The 21,100-nt window shown below is 38.3% G+C and overlaps 1 protein-coding gene across 1 annotated transcript; it reads right to left on the reverse strand.

Moving 5' to 3' along the window:
- Window positions 1–14,847: 14,847 nt before the first annotated feature.
- On the reverse strand, window positions 14,848–19,499 carry LOC105061067 (rhamnogalacturonan I rhamnosyltransferase 1). The gene is made up of 8 exons (XM_010945011.4): window positions 18,582–19,499; window positions 17,547–17,614; window positions 17,331–17,419; window positions 16,997–17,162; window positions 16,616–16,905; window positions 16,292–16,496; window positions 16,037–16,194; window positions 14,848–15,583 (listed from the first exon to the last, which is right to left on the reverse strand). Exons 1-8 carry the CDS (start codon window positions 18,928–18,930, stop codon window positions 15,340–15,342), a joined length of 1,569 nt encoding a protein of 522 aa, XP_010943313.1. The 5' UTR covers window positions 18,931–19,499; the 3' UTR covers window positions 14,848–15,339.
- Between the last annotated feature and the right edge of the window lie 1,601 nt (window positions 19,500–21,100).

Below are 21,100 nucleotides of genomic sequence, written 5' to 3' on the forward strand. Positions count from 1 at the left end.
CCATCGAATTCACATCAAAAGACTTTGCACCAATGCTATAACTCATGTGAAATAATCACAAATAACGAATCCTGCGTAGCTTTGAGAATTGCATAAAACACCATCAAAATTAATCTTCACCAGTCAAGGGGAGGGTGAGGAGCTTTTAGAGTTGCAAACTTTCCAATGCCTCGGACAAGGATCTGAAAAATTCAAAATTTCATTGAATTTTTTGTAAGGCCAGACGAATAGCGGATTCAGAAATAAGTTGTGGTTGAGTTTCAGCATTTTGAAAAATTGCAGTCCAACTTGAATAGCATACCACTATCATCAGGAATTGCAGCGCAAGTAAGAAATGGAATTAGAGGAAAATACTTTGGCATTGCAAGAAAATAATTTTTCAAGTTTGTTTGACTATTGTAGTACAAGCACATGTCTTTATTTTCACCACAAACCCCCTACAAATAAGAATTTGTTCGTAAGATAATCTACCCCAAGCTATCTTCCACCAAAAAATAGAAACTTAGGGACAATAGTTAAAAAAGATTATAGTTTTTCAAAATAGATATGATTAATAAAAATAATTATAAAAATATTAAAATTTTATATAAGCTAGATATTGACTTTCATATTAATGTTTTCTAATTGAAAGGTGTATCTGGTCAAAGCCTTTATCCAAAAAAAAGTTGTTTTGACCAATTCATTCTGAGCCCCAAATTATGGAATTTGGTACAAATTGGTTTGTATGCCACGTTCGTGTAGGGTCATGCCTCAGACTTCATGTTAATTTTTATTTTTAAAATATTAAAAATATTTTATATAAATAATTAAATATTATCAACAATCTAATATATATCTATTATCTTTCACACGAAAAAAAAAAAAAAAAAAAGATTGTTCTACTTTTGCAGCATGAACTGTTGGATGATATTTTGCATAAGTTTCAAAGCATGACGTCTGCCTTGTGATTTGTGATGATTGATGGAAGGGAGAGGTTGAAGAGTTTTGACAGCTATGCAAATAGTGATCAAATAGTTGGCCTCACGAAAGAAGATCGATTATTCTTTTGTGCAAGGGATACAATCCGAACCCTATATTTATATATCAATGACAACTATTAATTAAAACTATAAACATATCAAATATAAACAAAATATTTTAAAATAATTGAGTCAGATCGGGCCCAAGTCCACGCTTGACCCACTTATAAAATGGATCTATTTTTCAGATCAGGCTTAGCCTAGCCTACTGGGCCTAAACCAAAAGGCTTTGAGCTTGGACGGGCAGGCTACCCAACATGTGAATAAGTCTACTTTAACCTTGGACCAACCAAAATAAAACCTAAGTTTAGCAGAGGAAAACGAACCAAATAGCTGCTTGTATTTCCAATTATGGCATTAGAATCGACATCTATCCAATTACAGCCAGATAAACAAGCCTCGCTGCTCTTTTGAGAACTAAAATGTGAGAAAACCAATGGTTGACAACCAAAGGAGTCCAAAATTGAAACCATGTCAAATTTTTTGAGTTAAAATATTTAGAGGTTCATTAAGTTTTGGTCAGAGATGGCAATTTTAGCCGATTTGCCAATACTTGATCCGATCCTATCCGAATGAGAAGGATTTTACCTGATTCGATTAGAATCCAGAGCAGATATAGATTCTAGAAAATATATCCGAAATGGACAGATAATAGTCGTATTGGAACGTGACTCAAAGAATTTGTAATATAATTTAAAAGAGTAAACAAAACTTAACAAACTTTAGTTACAGAAAATTATAAATAATTTATAAAAAATTTAAAAATAAATAAAGATCAAATCAGAAAGCATATTAGATACTATCCTAAGACGTATTTTCATCCCAGTGTAGGACAATCCCAAAAAATTATCCCAAGATACGATCGGGATCGTCCGCTTACGAGTATGACCATGAAGGAGATTGATGGAGATTCTTTTAGCATCCAGAAAAATAATCATAAAGATAAAATATTTGAAGAGAAAAAAAATCAGAAGAAAGAGATGAAGAGAATTAGATGGGATATCTAAAATTAGTCTCAAAATAATCTTTTTATAACCATCCAATATGACTATTTATGATCATTTGTGACCATTTGAACTTGTATTGACCCATTAAGATCTTAATAAGGGGCCCAACGGTTAGAATCTTTAATACATGATCCAATGGTCAAAAAATAAAAATGAGATTAAATATACATGACCATTGATAATTAAGAGCTCAACAGTCGAAAATTAAAATCATAATAATAAAGAGATTAAAATATTTAAATAATAAATTAAAAAAAATAAACTTAAAATGCTTCTTCAAAAAATTTTGAATTTTTTTTTTGGATTCTCTCCAACAAATATTGTCCCGCTCCAAATCTGATTCGATATAACTTTAATATATATATATATATATATATATATATATATATATATATATATATATATATATATACTCCTTTTAAAATTATAATGATTTTATATTGTTTGCCCCGATTCGATTCAATCTAACCCTTTTTATTCATCCATACCCGATCCAATCCGCATCTCTATTTGATCCAATCCGAGACGGATATGACACAGATATAGAAATGAGATTTACTTGTCAGGTAGATACAAGTATGAGCCTACTCTATCTATGCCTGACTCACTGCCATCCCTAGTTTTGGTAGATAGCTAGATCAAATTAAGTTAATGTGGCATATCTGGTTGGTTAGTTTGGCTCAAGTTTTCAAAGCATAACTCAATCAACTTTTGTTTCAAGCTAATCGTCGTGAGCGTGCCCGTGGTTTTTTCTTGTTCTGGACCGTGACTTCTGGCCTACAAGGATTACGATATGAGTTTGCCTGAAGGAGTTGGGACCAAGAAAAAAACGAAAGAACGTGGCCATCAATATATAGCAGGGTTGATTCAGACAAAAACAAAGGTGAACAGATGCATCTCGTCCTATTTGGATCACCAGCACTCCATTTGTGTATCTGTGCCTCATCTCCCATACAATTGTGGATTTCAAATGAAGAGTAACAAAGAAGAGAGTGTTGGGAAGGATCAGCCAATAATGTTTGACGTTGCTTCTGCTTTATGAAGAGAGTATGATCCGATCCTGATGGAGGAATCCTTCAACTCGTTCAACATGCATTTTTTTAAAAAAAATTTTAAAAATCAAAATATTAGCAAGAATAGGATCTAGTTTTAGTTCTTTGATTAATAAATAATATAATGAGCTATAAATTTTTTATTTATGCTAATGAGGTCCACTCTTGTAAGCCAGATTTATATGGTCATTGAAAAAAAAATGTTATAGCTTTTCTAAATATATATAGCAAATAAAAATAATTATTTAAAAAGTAAAATCTTATATGAGGTAGGTCTTGATTTTCATATTAATTTTTTTCGATTGAGAGTGGTCAAAGTCTTTATGGAAAAAAATTGCTTTGACAAGTTCATTTCGAAACCCAAATTATGGAATTTGGTCTTGAATGTTTGGTTTGCCACAATTTTATAGGGTGGTGCCATATCTTAGAACTCAAAAAGTTATTGGACTTTCAAAACCAAGAGATCTCAATCAAACATCAGCCTTCAAAGTTTGTTGTGTGACTTAGATTTTTGATTTAATAGACCTAAATCCAATCTGTATCCATTCCCTTCTTATTATTGCTAGAGCGATCCATATCGAGTTTGATGAATTTTTTGGATCAAAGTAAAAATAGTTAGAAGCTAGGATTTTTAGTTTCTCATTAAAATATTTTTTGATATTTTCTGAAAAAAAGAAGCATTTTACATGATGTTACCAATCTCCCTTCTTTTTTTTTTTTTTTGGCTTTAAAAGTCATAAAAGCTCTTTTTTGAGGTAATGCCAAACATGCCCTAATTGAGGCAGGAACCAACATTTCAGATGATTCAAAATAACCACTCATGCATTGATCAAACCTGACAGTGGGCCAGGTTTGATCAAAGTTTTTTCAGCTTGAAGATTGGTCAGAGTTCTGGCCCTAGCTGCCCAACTCATATAACCACTTTAAAGCTTCTTTAATGGCTGGGTGGATAAGCATTTTAAGAGTAGTGGGCCTTCTTAGAGATGGAGTGACAATGGGCCACATGGATCAAAGGTTTTTCCATTTGCACCACATCTGGATCAACATTTTGTTCCAAATATTAGTGTGTCAAGTATGAATAGAGCTTTCACCCAACTCATTATACCCTTTCAAGTGTGCTTTTTTTTTTTGGGGGTTACATCATGGTTATGAGTTAATTAGATTTTGAGAGTGGTTGGACCTCTAGTGCTAGTTGGAGTCAGAAAGAGGTCGGCTAAATGATGGGGTATGGATGTTGCATTGCTTTGGATTGGGCCACACAGGAGTAGACTATGGATCAGTAAGTCCAGAAATGACTGTTGTGGATCTTGGGCAATTGTTTCATATATTGGTTGTTATGGAACTTGATCTAACTCAAATCAAACCTAGATCGACCCAAGTTGGCCCATTGTTATGATCGTTAAATTTGGGTGCATGCAGCGTTATGTGCTGACGTGGCAATTTGTGCAAGCTGGTGTGGATCATTCATTCAGCCTGTGGCTTAATAATGCATGGATCCTTGAATGCATCAGTTTTCAAATGGGAGTTGGCCTTCCCTTTCAGAGTAGTTATAGTTATTTAGCTGAGAAGGTTACTTTTGGTGTTTGAATAATTGACACATCACACGTTGCACTATTTTCCAAAGCACAACTTTGTTATTTTTTCTTTCAGGCCTCATGCATTCCCTTGTTACCCCCACCATGCAGGTATGACATAATGCAATGCCCATCCATCTACATAATCTTTAGAGGAACAAAGTCTTATACAATTGGTAGCATTATAATATACAAACTACCACTTAGTAGAATTCCCTTTTTTTTTTTTTTGGCTCTATGAAATTAGTGCAATTAATGATGCTATTACTTAGATCAAATCAAAGATCTTTACTTTCATTCAATAATCTTTTCACAGTGCAAGTATAGGTAAACATTGCCAAAAAGGCTGACAGATTGGAGGATTGAAACTAAGGCTGAAAGTAGATAAGATAATATCCATCCAAATCCATATTTATCTTCGAACCTATCCAGATATAGATAGAAATTTGAACATTCAACCGATATCCATATCCACATTTATATCCATTAAAGAAAAATAAATATAGCAGTGAAAAGATAACTATCCGATCCATATCCGAATACTTGATCATGTTTATAATTTTATATAGTATTCATGAATTTTTAAAAAAAAAATAAATAACCATATTAATATGTTATTAATTTAATTTACTATCTATTTAGTAATATTTTTAATTTTATGGTCCTAAATTTAGTTATTCGATTTATATTCATATTTATATCTATACTTTTAATATTAGGCTTATATCCCTATCTATTTAAAACAAATATGGATATAAATTTTTACATCTGACTAATATCCATATCTATATCTATATTCATCAAACAAAACAAATATGGATATGGATATACTGGTATTTGATTCGGTTTTAGGCCTAATTAAAAAACTAAAGCTTAGAGAAAGAAGGATAATAAATAATTAAAGCGGCCTTTTGGTTCGCGACTGGAATTAGAATTGAAGTTGGAATCGAGATCAAAATAGATTGAAATGTGAATTAGAATAGCCATATCTTTTAAAATATTTAGTTCAGAATCAAAATTAAAATTAGAACAGAATTTAAATATTAGGAGAGAATAGAAATTAGATTTTAGATATCGGAGAATTCCAATTCATCCCTAGAATCGGAATAAAAATGAGATTCTCCCACTAAATAGCTATAATGGGAGTCATTCATTTATATTTCAGAATCCAACACTCCAACCAAATATGCCTTAAAAATACTGCTCTAACTAATTCAACCAAGATCAAGAAGACATGCAGGGGCACTGCAACAGAGGCAAACAACGGAGATGGACTCTGCGACCTTGATGATTGAGCATTTGATTCAACAAAAGACTGCCTTCAAAGGAGGTTTCGCTCGCTGAAAACGGCTCCACCAGAAGTAGCTTAAAATATAGTGTACCAGGGGCTACATGCAGAGAATGGTTAATAACATGGGTTTTACTGATGGCTTTATTGATAAGAGTGTCATAAAAGAACAACAAACTGTGGATTAGACAATTTGGAAGGAGGAAGATTGGAGAAAGGATGTGTCGACGCTCGAACATAGTTTTGCATTGACTTCGTACAATTGAAATGTATGCAATCGCCTATTTTACAAAAAGCTAAATAAACTTAGTACTCAAAATTCATGTCATCTCAAAAACCAAGTAACGTGCTATGCTTAATATGAAAGCAAGTAAGATTATCAAGCCAGGTCAATGGGGATTACTTGTGTTTGTGGTCCTTTGGCTTGACTATAGGTCCTGAACGATCATACAAAATAATGAAGATACCCAAAAGCTAGAATTATATGCATGATATATACCCTTTAGATATCTGAACAAGTTTGCAAGCAAAGATGGTTTGTTGTAGTCATCAAATTAATTAACACTCCTGTTGCTACCAAATCCTGTGCTTAAGGTCAGGGACGATCTCTACGATCGTGGTGCTTTAGCGGCGTAGCGACGGCGATCTCCAGAGGTCGACTAAAGATCTACAAAAAGTTCTAGCCAGGATGTTTTCTGATAAGAACACTCCAACACTCAAGTTAGGAGATGGAGAATAAAGAGAAGGAGAGAATGATTTTTGAGAGCTTACCTTAGGGATCCCTGTGCCCCTCTATTTATAAAGGAGGAATTAGAGTCGTGCATGCCTAGAAGACTAACCCATTTTCGATTATTGTATGTGGATCATGCTGGCATCGATTATTTTTGTTCGAGGTATGATTCGAATGTGGCAATATCCTTCCTTATCTAGACTTTCTAGAATCATGATGGTGGTGGACTTTTCAAACATGAGTTACTACTTTTTTGCATATTTTTCAGAGTTCGACTTCGGCCGACTGTAAAGCACCTCGGCCATGTCCGAGATCCAAGTCGCTATCATCTTGGGATGCAGCCGATGTTCGAGGCATTATCACCTCCCATGGCCGAGGTCCAAGCAGCCATGTAAAATAATCACATTGTAATTAGGGTGATTATAGTAAAATTTTCAAAGAAAGCTTGAGGAGTAGACGTAAGTGCAGGATTTGCATCGAACCGCTATAAATTTATGTCTTTGCATTGTGTTTTTGTCATACTTGCTTTCAATTCTTATATTGCATTATTTTTTTAATTCTACTGCTATACATTGCATATTCATCACAAACATTCAAATTAGTTTGATTAAAGTATATAATTATTTAGATTTTAAATTTGCAAGAAGTTTTTGAAAAATCTAATTCACCTCTCTCTTGGGTTGCTAATCTTTCTAGGCAACACTGACCCAAGGCATTAGGTTAGTGAAGTATTTATCTTTATAGGTTGGTCCATTAGAAGTACTACAATGTGAGCTCAGAAGTATGGGTGTAGCTTCCTAGCAGAGATAACAAGAGCATAGATCACTTTTTCGAGCTTTGAGTACCATCTTACGGCTTCGCGAAGGACTTTGCTAATATTATATATCGGCCTTTGGAGCCTTCCCTCCTTACGCACCGAAACCAAGCTAAGAGTTATAGGGGAGACAAGTAGATATAAGCAGAGCTCTTCATTTGGTTCAGACTTGCTAAGGAGTGGTGGCTAGCCGAGGTAACTCTTTAGTTCATCGAAAGCTGCTTAGCATTCGAAAAATCCTTTGCTAGCTTTTAAGGTCTTAAAGAAAAGGAGACATCATTTTACCAACTTGGAGACCAATCGATTTAGAGCGGCTATCTTCCCTGTGAGGTGCTAGACTTCTTTTATAGATTTTGGTTGGCTCATCTCCCATACAACTCAGATCTTTTTAGGGTTCACCTCAACTCCTCATTGAGAGACCATGAAGCTAAAGAATTTACTAGGCATGATCCCAAATGCATATTTGGTTGGACTCAACTTTATCTGATACTTGCAGAAAGTGGTGAAAGCTTTCATGAGGTCATCAATGTGAGAGCTCATGCTTTAGCTTTTCACCAACATATCATCCACACATACTTTCATATTCCTCTCAATCTTATCTTTGAAGATCTGATTCACTAGCTTTTGGTAGGTTGTTCTTGCATTTTTTTTAAGCCAAAAGACATAATCCTATAGTAGAAAAGACCTTGATTTATATTTAAAGTAGTTTTCTCCTTATCTATAGATACCATTCGGATCTAATTATAATCGAAGAAGACATCCATGAAGGTGAAAAGCATGCGGCTGGATGTGGCATCTAACAATTGGTCAATCTGAGATAATGAGTAGCTATTCTTTGGATATATCTTGTTGAGGTCGGTGAAGTCGATGTAGATTCAATATTTTTTGTTCGTCTTTTTAATGAGGATCATATTTGCTAGTCAGTCAGAGTAGATGACCTTTCGGACAAACCTAGCCTTGACAAGCTTATCAATTAATGTCATCGGCAATTGCTTTTTAGTGCTTCAAGGTGACATTTCTCTTCTTCAATTTGATCAATCGATGTCCGAGGTCGATATTTGACTGGTGCACCATAAACTCAAGTTTGATGCCAGACATATCTGAGGCTGACCATGCAAAGACACTAGCATTTTCTTATAGAAAGAAAATGATTCGATATTTAGTTACCTCATCCAATTAGGAGCTGATCTGAATAATTCTGTTGGTGCTTCCTTCCTCCAATGGTCCTAAGACGAGGTCCTTCATGGCTCATTGCATTGCTCACTTAGCTCGTTGCTAACGTCCAATCCTTGGACTGGGAGTGCCTTGGGTCACCTAACTTCTTGAAGAGTTGTCATATAACATTGTTGCGCATGCGCTTGGTCTCCTTGGATCTCTCTAATTTCATGCTTCATCGAAAATCTAATCAGGAGGTAGTAGGTTGAAACTACGGCTCAGAGGGCATTTAGGTCAGGTTGATTGTGGATCACATTGAACACTTATGGGATCCTTATAACCAGGAAGTCGAGCTATACTTTCATCTGTCATGGAGGTCGGCCGGCTATAACCGAAAGTATAACAACCCCCTCAATAGGAACCGCATCTCTTGAGAATCCAACAAGTGGAGAGTCAAATTTTGCCAACCGATTTGAGGTAACATTCATCTTAGAAAAAGTATCATAAAACAAGATATTGATAAAATTTTCACTATCAATTAAGATGTGACATATATCATAATTGTCTATATTCAGAGTTACAATGACCACATCATTATGTGGAGATTAAATCCTCTATGCATCTTTTTTGGAGAAGGTGATGATGTCCTTGGTATTTTGCTTCTTGGCTGACTATTCTGCTATCCTCGGCTCGTAAGCCTTGGCATGACTGCCGAACTATTATCCAGTTATGGTGTTGATGACTCTAGCAACAAGTCAGTTGTCTGAATTTTCTTCAAGTTGTGGCTGCTCGGGTCGAGTGTCATTTTATTTCTACCAATCTTTGAGACACTTATCAACATGTCCATGCCAAATGAGCTCCTCAATCTTATCTCAAAGCTAGATGCATTCCTCGGTATCATTCCCATGGTCTCGATGGTATAGAAAATACTTCTTTGAGTTATATTGGGTGGGGCATTCAGTGGAATATAAGTGGTAAACCACTTTGATGGAAAGCATGACCGCCAACCATGAGGTGGAGTTCTGGATCGGTGAGCCCATGGGGGAGTTCGCAACCTTCGCAAACTTCTTCCTCATCGATCATCATACCTTGGCTTGTCCCTTTTTTCTTTGTTTTTCTTCTTCTGCTCTATAGGTCTTCCCTCTAGAGTGCCTCCATGTAGCTCATAGGCTTCCTTGGCATTGGCATAATTTTTTATCTGAGCTAATATTTCAGCAAACTCCTCTAAAGAGATGAGGAATTAGAACTTTAAAAGTCCTCCCTTAAGGACGAATAAAGAGACCGATTGATCAAGGTCGCATACTTCAAGTATAGCTACATTAAAGTTGCTCACATAGTCCTTGAGGGACTTTTTTTTTTTGCTTGATGTTCACCAGGGGGTAAGACGTGCAATGTTATTGTCAGCTACTGGTGAAGTGGGCCACGAATGACTAACCTAGTTATTCAAAGGAGTGGATGGAGCTTGGCTATACGCTTGAGTACCAGTATCAAACTACCTTCCATAAGGTGGACAGACAGTCTCAACAGAGGATTCCATCAGTAGCACCATGTAAAAGTATGGGGGTCCCGAAACTTTTTAAGTGATTCATTGGGTCAGCTGTCCCATCATACACCTCCAACTGTGGCATTTTGAAGTTACTTGGCATCAACTCATCTATAATTCTCTTACTGAAGGATGGGTTGGCATTAAAGCTAACCTCATCATCCTACGCCGATGCTTGGCCTCATAGTGCTTCAATGTACCGCTGCATTTTTCAGAGCTTCCAATCTATATCAACATCTCGAGCAATATAATATTCAAAATGCCGAGATAGTGATCACCCTGAGATAGAGTCCTTTTCTGATTGGGGAGTTAAGAAGTGCTTCCGATGACCTTGCTTTGGGCTCCTTGGTCGGCTATGCCGACTCTACTGTGCTCGGTCCAAACTATTAGAGAGTGGTTGAGGTTGCCATTGTTGTCAAGGTACTTATTACAGTGCCGATTGTAGGGCTGCGATCGTCTACTGGATTGCTTGGATGGCTGTGGTTAGAGTCTACACGTGCTGCATGAGCAAATTGAGTTATTGGGGGGCCACCCCTTGAGTCTACTGAGGAGGTGGATTCTCGGGCTATATATGGAGATGGTGCTTCGACCTGCAACAGTACCTCGGGCAGTTAGGGCTATACCTTGATTAGATGAGATGCTTTCCCATTAAACCATTGTGAGGCATTTGATCATCCTCTCCAAGATCTCATGGCTATGAATTTCTCTTTCTTTCCGAGCAGATTTGATCATTTTTTCTAGTACTAATCTGTTGCTGGCGGCAGTCAACTTGATACTGAAGTGAGCAAATCTATACTGATTGGAGTTTAATGCGGCATTGGATGGGAGAGAACCTACAAGTCAAGTCCCTTATTGGAGTTGTCTTAGATGGAGACCCTTTGACACTTAAGTTAGTCACTAGAGAATAGTGAAAATGAGTGAGAGAGTGGAGCCTGAAAGCTTATCTAGATGTCCCCTATTCTTTCATATTTATAGGTGAGATAGCTGGCCAATTATGGAGGAAAGATTAGGAGTGATAGAGGGAATTACGCTACTTTTGTTTTATCTAATCGAGGTGAGCTGTTGTCCATTCGATCTGAAGCATATTTAAAATATAGAGTAGATCAGAAAATTTCTTAGTGAGTAACTGCCACCATAAATCTCAGTCTATTACGTCGGCTCGGTATGGTCTGAATCGACCAGGTCGGTATCTAGTCGAGGTTCAAGTAATTTTGGATATAGCCAAGATAAACTGCTATCCCGTATCATTGAGTACATAAAATTGCTAACATTTTGAATAGGCCCGACCAAATGACCCACCTTGATAACATAAAAACATGAGGCTTGTACTTCGGCTCTTTGGCATTCCTACTAATGTCTTTATGGCAGCACATGCAATCTTCTTCTCTATCTTAGCAAAGCTGAAGGCAAACACTCAATAAGGTTTTGATACTTTTTGGATGCTCAACTCTGATAGCCAAATCACGCAACTAAATGCATGCATCATGTTTAAAACTTTGGAAGGTTAAGAAGCAGATGCATCATGCTGCTAGCCAGGTCAGACCCCATTGGCTTCCAAGACCAAAGAACATGAAAAAGAGCACATGCTCACCATGTTGGTTTTTGATGGCTTCTTAGTTTCCATTAAACTAAGTTGCTTTGCTTTGCAAGCAGGATTCCGGGAATTTCAATCTGCTAGGCTATATATTTCCACCAAGCAGAAGAAGCAGCAATTATGAACATATAAGACTGAGAAAAAGAGAGAAAGAAAAGGCTTCGTATAGGTATGATTCCTTGGGCAACTATGAACTACACACTTTTTGCAGGCCATTTCGCTTTGCACAAGCAAGCGTCATAGTTTCTTTGCTGTAAAGCGAGCTTATCATGCGTCAGTTACGAACTCTATAGCTTTATACTAAAGGTTCAACTAGAGAATCTATTTCTTTAACCAAAATTCTAAGATCGAGCATCCTTTTTTTTTATCTTGCCTGGCTACATGCCTAAGTTTTTTTTTTTTTTTTTTTTTTAAAAGAAAAGCTTGGACCTGAAAAATGGCAGCTCGTGGCCAGAAAATCTGAAGTCATATTGCTTTACGCCAAGGTTCGCTTCTGTTAAGTAAGCTATTTCTAATGGTATTTTCAGAGTTCGGTGGCCGATAAAACAGGAGCATTTCCTACTTCATCATCTTCTAATTAAATATGTTAGATTAGCGTGCATTACTAATGTTTGATATGTCCATTTGGCGATCACGTTATGCACTTTCAAATGCAAGTTTTCTGTAACATTATGGACTGTGAGTGTATCTGGATTAACGTAGAAATAAAGAGTAAAAGAGATTACGTAGCAAGAATTGATGGAAGACTCGATTGAAAACTACGTCCCGGATGCTAAAACAAGCGAACTTATACCAATTGGCACCTTTCTGAAAAAAAACCAATTGCGGCGCCCAAGTCATCTGTTTTTAAATGCCATTTGTTGCAATTGTGTGCAAGCTTAGTTTGAAAATTAAGATTTGTCACCTAATCAAGCAAGTGGAATATGTTTTAAACAATTTCAATATGTACTTCCAAAGCATTTAACCTATATATTACATATTTAGACATTTGACAAATTAAGAGTTTGAGTTCACTCCTCTTCACACAAAAGGTAGAGAGGATCTATTTGCAAATGAAGGCCTTCCATGATCCCTAGGATATACATCATGTGAGGTCCACATGATCGCATGCACCATATAGATAATGGATGGTATGATCTACAAATATGTGTTCTAGGTCAAGCATAAATCATAGCGAATCTCTATTCATAAAATAAAGCTATTCGAATATACAACATCATTTATTTTGAGATTTTAGTAAAATAATGTCTGGTCGCAAATTTGATTTGGCTTTGTCGGCAGGTAGAATTGCAAGAAGCACAAGGAAGAACTTGGTGGGAAATCAAAGTCGCGCAAAAAATCATGAAACCAGAAGAAAGTCGTTGCAATTATGGATCCTAAAAATCTCTCCAAACCTCAGACCTGCAATACTTTTTTCTTCCTGCTTTTATAACATCTCTCATCTCTCTTACTAGCTCGCCATATCCAAACTAACGTCCATCCAAGATGCTAGCTAAAGTAAGCTAGTATTCTTATCCAGATTCCTTTAATGATCACCTCCCTATTTATTGGTTTCCACATTCATTTTCTTCTACCTATCTCGCCTTTAAGTAGCAGCCGGTCATGACCCATGGCATGTGACATTTAAACTTCCATGAGACGATTTTATAGGTATAATTGATTACAGAGAGAGTGCATTATTTGTAGCTACCTACAATCCTAGTCATCAGTGGCCAAATTCGATCCCTTTAATATCCACTGACAAAGATACAAAAATTTCTAAGTTGATGAATTCATCCAAGACCCCAGCCAGCTGCCCAACTTTGTACTTTATTATGATAGCAGGTCCGGACTCTGCTCCACTGCAGAGCTCAGCGGACAGCCGTCCCTACCCATCGTCACCCGACGCGTACTCCCTGCCTCATCAAACGCCATCTGTCCTGCCACGTGCCGTTCGTACAAAAGCCTGTCTCTCCGCCCGTTCTCCGGATTCTTCACATTAATCGATAAAAAAAAAAAAAGCTAGCATGGAACACGGCAAACTCCCGCCGGCCGCGGTTGCTGTACAGTACGCACGGAGATCCGATGAAGGTACTTCAAGATTCGTGCAGTCAAATGATCGGATCATCTCGTTGCACGAACAGCTCACGGGAGGCACGTGGCGATCTCCCATTCGCTGGCACGGCCAGTCACGCTCATCCGATCGCCCACCCCTGCATCAACTCGAGGTTCCACAAGGAAAGATCCTAGCCGTCCAATCGATGGATTTCTTTTATATCACTCCCACCAATCTAATCCGAATACTAAATATATTGACGATGGCGACCTTAGCGACGATGACGAATATAATTGGACCGGGCAGGGATGAGGTTGGTGAGTGGGACCCGGACCCAAACCCACGCTCAAATTGGTGGAAACGGAAGGGGACTTCCAACAAAAATAGAATTATTAGTGGACGACTTCCGAAAAAGAAATAATAATATTAGTGGACTCGACCAACCACAAAAATCTCGCAAAATTTTCGACGGAGACGCCATCCTGAGTTCAGATTTCAACCCGTGACACGATTTTGTCATTACCATCGTGGCACCACTGGGGACCAACAAGTGGACATATATATATATATATATATATATATATATAAACCTCCTATCATGACACTAGAAGTGGTAAGTGACCATATTACATCACTTGGTGGGGTCGTAAAGTAGTTCAGTACGCCACGCTGTCATTATAATACTTTTCTTGATGCTAAACATATGGAGTTCAGGGTTGAAGTAATGGCCATTTGAGGATCCCAATATCTCAATTGCATAAACTAATCATTCAACATGGTTCGTACCACACTTTCTACGAAAGTTTGATGAAGAAAGAGATAAGCACAATAAAAGATTCCTCATTTACATGCACCACCCAATCCACTAGATTAGGATCTTTCTCTTTATTACACTATCTGCTTGAGTTTACGAAGATGTCCCTGTTGGTGCGTTTGAAGGACAAGATGTTTAATGTATGATCTGTTTCGTGTACGTTCAGAAATGAAATAAAGATAAGTGCATATGAAAGATGGCACCAAATGTTACAAACAGTAATCAAACAAGAGTTGAGTCAATCTATATAACCCGAGGATATTGCAAATGTTTCATTGATTGGAGTCACAAAACAATAGGTTGAGAGATTGAGATGTTGAGGCAACGGACCTTCCACAAAACCTTGTATCCAGATTAACAACTGACATCTCTCTATTTCAATCTGCTGTGTTGTACATGCAGCTTGTATTTCCCTGCAATGGGTTGACGACCCCCACCCCCCCCCCTCTCTCTCTCTCTCTCAATCACCCTCTATACAAGAATCCAATTTTTTTCTTTGAACAATGTAAATAAAGCTATCTCATATTATAAATATGTGTATTTACCAGTTGCACCAGAAAAACACCTCCAGCATGAGCTGACCTCCTCCAATTATCTACCCTCTCCTTGAAGCAAACCTTCTCCACTTTGATCAGTTGGGTCCAGTGGAGACCTCTTAGGAAAGGATATAGATTTACTGCATTTATGAAAGAATGGCGAAGGGCTACAATAATTTCACAAACTCCATGGCTCATCAAGCCGACGCAGGCACTCTTGGGGATTGGCATAGAAGTAGTCCTCTTCCTTGGGTCTATCGGGAATCACCACCCTCCTTGTGGGTTTTCCCATCCGATTAACATGGGCAGCCTTAACCAACGAGGAGAACTCATCCCAACCCAAAGAACCATTATTGTACTGGTCTATCAGCTCAACGAGGAGCTTTCGATCCAATTGGATTGTCTTCCTGAAACCCAAGTACCTGATGCCATAAGAGAAACCTCGTAAGATACATTGCTGGTTTCAAGAAGAAAAGATTCATGCTACATCATGGTTTATTTAAAATAATTAGCTGTTATTTGATCAGCAGCTTAAAACTGCAGGCACAAAACAATCCAAGGTTTTTTTTCCTTAAAAAAAAGCAATATTATAGGAGGATATAATGCTCTCGGCTTCTAGCAGGCAAACAGAAGAGGTGTCATGAAGCAGCTAAGCAAAAGCATCTTTGGAATACAGAATGAAGAGAACTTGAAGCAACATGAAGCTTGTGGCTGGAAATTCAATTTAATAGATCGTTCATCACCAAATATCGATATAAGCCAGAAAATATTGACTTGCAAGGAATCAGCTAACACCAGCCATGCAGAAGCTTATAGTTACACCACTAAGTTCTAGTAATGCAGACATTCATCACTAAAGATATGGAAAGTAATACCTGCGATGACCCTCGACAACCTTGGCCATGTTACCATCATAAGTAGGAACAAAAATGTCACTCTCTAAAGAAACCAAGTAATCTAATGCTGCCATTTGTGATGAGTGGTTCTGGAAAAACCTAAGATCGGAAGGTTCCAATAGTGTCTCCTTTCGCACCTATTTCCCAATGTAAAGTCAATACAAATACATAGAAACAGAACAGATATTGCAAGCATTAACTATTAAAAGTAAACCACAAATTGCAGATACTGACCACATTTGGATAAGCTGCAGTAAGGGCAGCCATCCTCCTCTGTCCACCATACATTTCTCCTGCTGCAATGTATATGCGAACATTACGATCAATATCTAATGCCCTCAAAACCAGAGCAGTCTCCTCTGGCGTCAAAGGACACAGGCCATCTTTCCTTTTCAGGTCAGAGTTGATAACTTTCTCTTTCCACCAAGGATATGCATATCTGCAAATCAAAGCATGCAAATTATTCATGAAGCTATCAAACTCAGATTTTTAAAAAAAATAGAAATTTGTAAAAAAAAAAAAAAAAACAAATATGAAGATGAAAAGAAAGAAAAAAACCTCATTCTTGTCAACTCCTCTGCCTCTTCTTCAGTACAACCCTGAGTACAGCCTGAGAAAGCCAACATGTCCATTTCATATCGTAAATGGAGGACCAGAAATGGACCATTCTGTTGCAAGATTCTAATCACTCGTCTACCTAGCTCTTCAATCTGAGGGGTAAATCGCAGAGCAGCATAATTTACTCGACAACGCAATTTCTGAATCTCTAAAGGCAAGCCATTATTAGCAAGCCGGGCATCAGTTTTATTTAAATGCACTATCTTGTGCTTCTGTATCAAAGGAAGAATCTGCATCCAAGACAAGCATAACCATTAGCCTCAGCTTTGAACTTGCCAATAACGACATTATCTCAATCGTAAAGGAATAAGGAAAACTTACCTGATTTTGGTAATAAGAAATATCGGACCAACTAACAGGTGGCATAGAATATACCATTCTATGCTCTGCCCTTCTTTTTAACCTAGGGGGTAGTTCTTTCAATATCCGAACCTCATCTCTCAAAGATGTAATAAAATGATCCACATCAAATATGTCTTGAAACTCACTGCCACATCAACAAAGTTTACAAATTTAGCAAGTAAAAATGGAAGAAATAGAGTCTGGAAAGAAGGTTAAGATAGTTTACATAGGAATAATTGTATCAGCTTCTCAAAATTAAACTATCAAAAATAATATAAGCTATTTTTTTCATCAAAGAAAAGGATAGACTCACCTAGGATCGGCCCAAAATGATGTTTTATCCAACTCTGGTACAATGAGTGTCACATTCAAATATCTAGCAATGGTGACCATATCGCAAATCTGAGAGGAAGAGCTGCAATATCAGAACCTATAACGTCGAGAATCCAAGAAAGTGTATAGCTGGAATGCCACAAAAAATAATCCAACGGCACTAATAATAGAACAGTAAAGGAAAATGATTGCTTACTGCTGCTCGCATCTGATTAAGCCCGCCATTGCATGACACCATTAAATAACCATTGTTCTTATATATCCCTACAAAAAACAAAAGGAATGTAGCAACGATTTCAGCTGAAGCAGAACTGATATCAACCATCATGCAACAAAACACCATGACAACATAAAATTATCTGACTACTGCAAGAAAGGCTCAACCATATGTATTAGAGTGTTGGCCAGTGAAGAGGTCACACGAGCATATGATGCACAAAGCAGGACCCAGGGCATTGTGAAGGATATGCCGTAAAACTAGGAGGTTACAAGTGAGAAAGAAAATTGCATCAAATAAATGATAAGAGTTGCCTCTATGTTGTAAGAAAGGGCAACTGAATGAAATGGTTCGGCTATTTGCAACCCAAGTGATTAAGGGGCATAAAGACAGGTTGGTAGGCAAGAAAGAAGGGTAAGACCACAAAAACTTGGACAGGAGCAGTAAGAGGTGAATCAGAGAAACCTCTTAATTTGGAAAATTGCCCGCTGATAGAAGACAAAGAAAAAGCAGGAGGCACATAGCCAAGCACAAATTGATGGAATAAACTGGAAGTTTCTATTGAGGAACAATCATTACAAGTCATAAAATTCTCAACCAGATAAAGCACAAGGTATGAGCACAACTTCTTTGAAGTTTTTTCACAAACTAAGCAACCATTGCAAAGAAGATAGAACGAAGAATCGTCATCAACAAGATCCTAGCTGGCTGAAAAGAAGGAAATAATAACCAACAACTCCAATAATTCCTAACAAACACTAAAAATATTATCTTGGTAAAAGAGAACCAGGCACAACATTAAAGACACTAACAAACAAATTCAGAATATATATTATGCTAAAAGAGTGGGAATCTACAGTCGCTGCTGACCTGCACATACTGAAAATAAAGGATATCACACAAGCTTTAAATCAAAAATTTATACCAACAAATAACATCCCAATTCCAAATAGCAAAAGATGAGAACAAGAAATGGAGAAAATGTGGGGATTTTCTGATGAACGAAGAACTCACTTTTGGGCGGAGGAGGGATTTTTTCAACCACCGAAGAGGGTTTCACTGGAGCAGGCGAATCGGAGGGGGTGAAGCAAGAAGGCCAGCCCTTGAGCACCCTCGGCCCCCACATCTCCCCCAGTGCCGTGAGCTGGACCACGCACGTCCACAGAAGCACGGTGGTCGTCGCCCGGATCATCCAGAGCTTCACCCGAGACCTAGACACCATCGAGCCCTTGAGCTTCTCCACCTTCACCCCGACATCGTCGCCGCCGGCCTTCAGACCCACCTGCCGCTCCCCGGCGTACTGAGATCCCATCGACTTCTCCAACCGGCACATCCTCGGAAACCACTGAGCTTTGCCCCCCATAAATAAGAATCTAACACCAATCCCCTCCCACGAGAACCATCAACGTCCCACGAGTCGAAACGAGAATTATTTTTTTACGCCCACATCAACAAAGGAAACCAATAATCTCGTCGACTCCACCCAATGCAGAACCCCAGGGTGAATTAAAAACCTTAATAATGCCGGAGCCGGAAAAGAAACCCCCTAAAAACTCCAGATTTCCTTCCAGAAAACACGAACTTTTCGTATCAAAACTCGCAAATTTCTCGCTCAGACACCGACTCCCACAGCTAATTCGGCAAAAATTGCAAAAAAGTCTCGACTTTTTACCTCTTTAGGCTTCCATTCATCAATTCCGCCCCGATCACGTATCAATCCAGGTCCCCCACCTGATCTCCTTCCACAAACGGCTACAAGCCGTTGGTTTTCGCCCGCGAACGGGCCGATACCACCTCTCCCTCCGTGATATCGAGATCTAAAGGCCGGATTTTATGATTTCGCCCAAGAATCCGGCTTGAATCGCCGGCGAGATCAGCAGGGCACGGGGCGCATCGAGAAAACGAAACCGTGGGCGAGGGGCCGCTCCATCCCCTTCCATTTAAGAGCGTAGCTGCCTCTTTTTTTTTCTTTTCTTTTCTTTTCTTTTCTTTTTTTCCTTTTTTTTTTTTTTAAATGAAATGGAAGAGAGCGGCTGTCGCCTCGGTCGTCGGTGGCGTATATACCAGGCGACGCGTCTATCCGTATCCCTTCGATACGATAACCGCAGTCAAATCCTAACCCTCGGTTGGTACCTGCGGTCCAACCAATTAATTTGTGCCAAAGGGGCACCCAAACCCGTTCCCCCCGCGGGGTCCACTGTCCGGTCCACACGCCGAGGAGGACACGTGGGGAGATCTCGGGATACAGACAATGCTCCTCCACGAATTATTGGGTACACGGAATTACGGGCCCCGGTCTTTGAGATCGACGGCTGGGATCGCGTGGTGGGGAATTTAATTCCGATGGTGGGAGGCCGGCGGCGGTTTTCGTGACGACTGTTTTCCGCTCCGTCGGAGCCTTTTGAGGGCGCCCGGCGCTGTCGGTCGCGTCGTTAGTTGACGGCGTACCCGTCAGAACGGTCGACTTTTCTCCGTCCCGTATCGTCGCGGACTCGCAGCTTTTTTTTTTGGTTATCTATTTTCTATTTTTATATGTCAAAATTCATTTTTCTGTTCCAATAAATTTGAAAAATATTGATATAATAAATTATTTTTTTTTTTCAAAAACCAACTTCAAATATTATTATATTTATATTTGCTGAAAAATTATGGAATAATTTGCATGCATCTGAGTTAGTATATATTCCTTGTATCGTATGCTCGTCTCAGTGACAGGCTCACCACAATACACCTCCAAAATTGATGTAATGAACCAAAATGCAAACGGTATATTGATGTTTTAAATGTGTGTATCATGGGTACAGGTTTGAATGTAAAATGATGAAAAAACTTCTAAATATGTATCTTGTGCAAAATTAGTTTCAAAAGCATTAATTAGATGAACTTTAATGCAATCTTCATGAAAAAAAAAAAAAAAAAACCCTTCAAGTTTATGAAAATTAAGGCGATAATGTCATAGCATCTTTCTGATAAGACAAGGGGGGTAGATGGAAGGAATCAAGATACGGCAAGTAACAAAATGGAAAGTTGAATGTGACTTTGCTCCATTACTGGCCTTTATCGGACGGCCAATCAGCCATGGCCATCATGTGGGGCCCCACGCTGATCCAACGGTGGTGACTGGGTCTTAGCAGGATCTGAAAATTGGACGCACGACCAACCAAGGGATTCCAGGATGGAGCTTGATCTCGATGTTCCCAACGCCGGGATCCGTCCGATCATCTAATGATTCGTATGATCAATGTGAGTGCAGGGACCACTAATGGAATGGTCCAGATTGGAAATTGGAATTGTTCGGATGAGGCAACGTCAGACTCGTTTTGGAAAACTCTGGCTCCGCTTGGCACTCGAATATAGAGACAAATAAGGAAAGGAAAGCAAATAATTATTCTGGTAATACCTGATTATCTCTAGAAGACTTAGAACAATCAAAAAAATAAAATATGAGAACTCACAAATATTACATACGGACACAAAGCAATTGATGTGAAATAGATTTTGAAGAAAAAAATCAAGCCAAAGTTAAACGATAG

This window comes from Elaeis guineensis, chromosome 1, assembly GCF_000442705.2.
Source record: "Elaeis guineensis isolate ETL-2024a chromosome 1, EG11, whole genome shotgun sequence".
Classification (NCBI taxonomy): Eukaryota; Viridiplantae; Streptophyta; class Magnoliopsida; order Arecales; family Arecaceae; genus Elaeis; species Elaeis guineensis.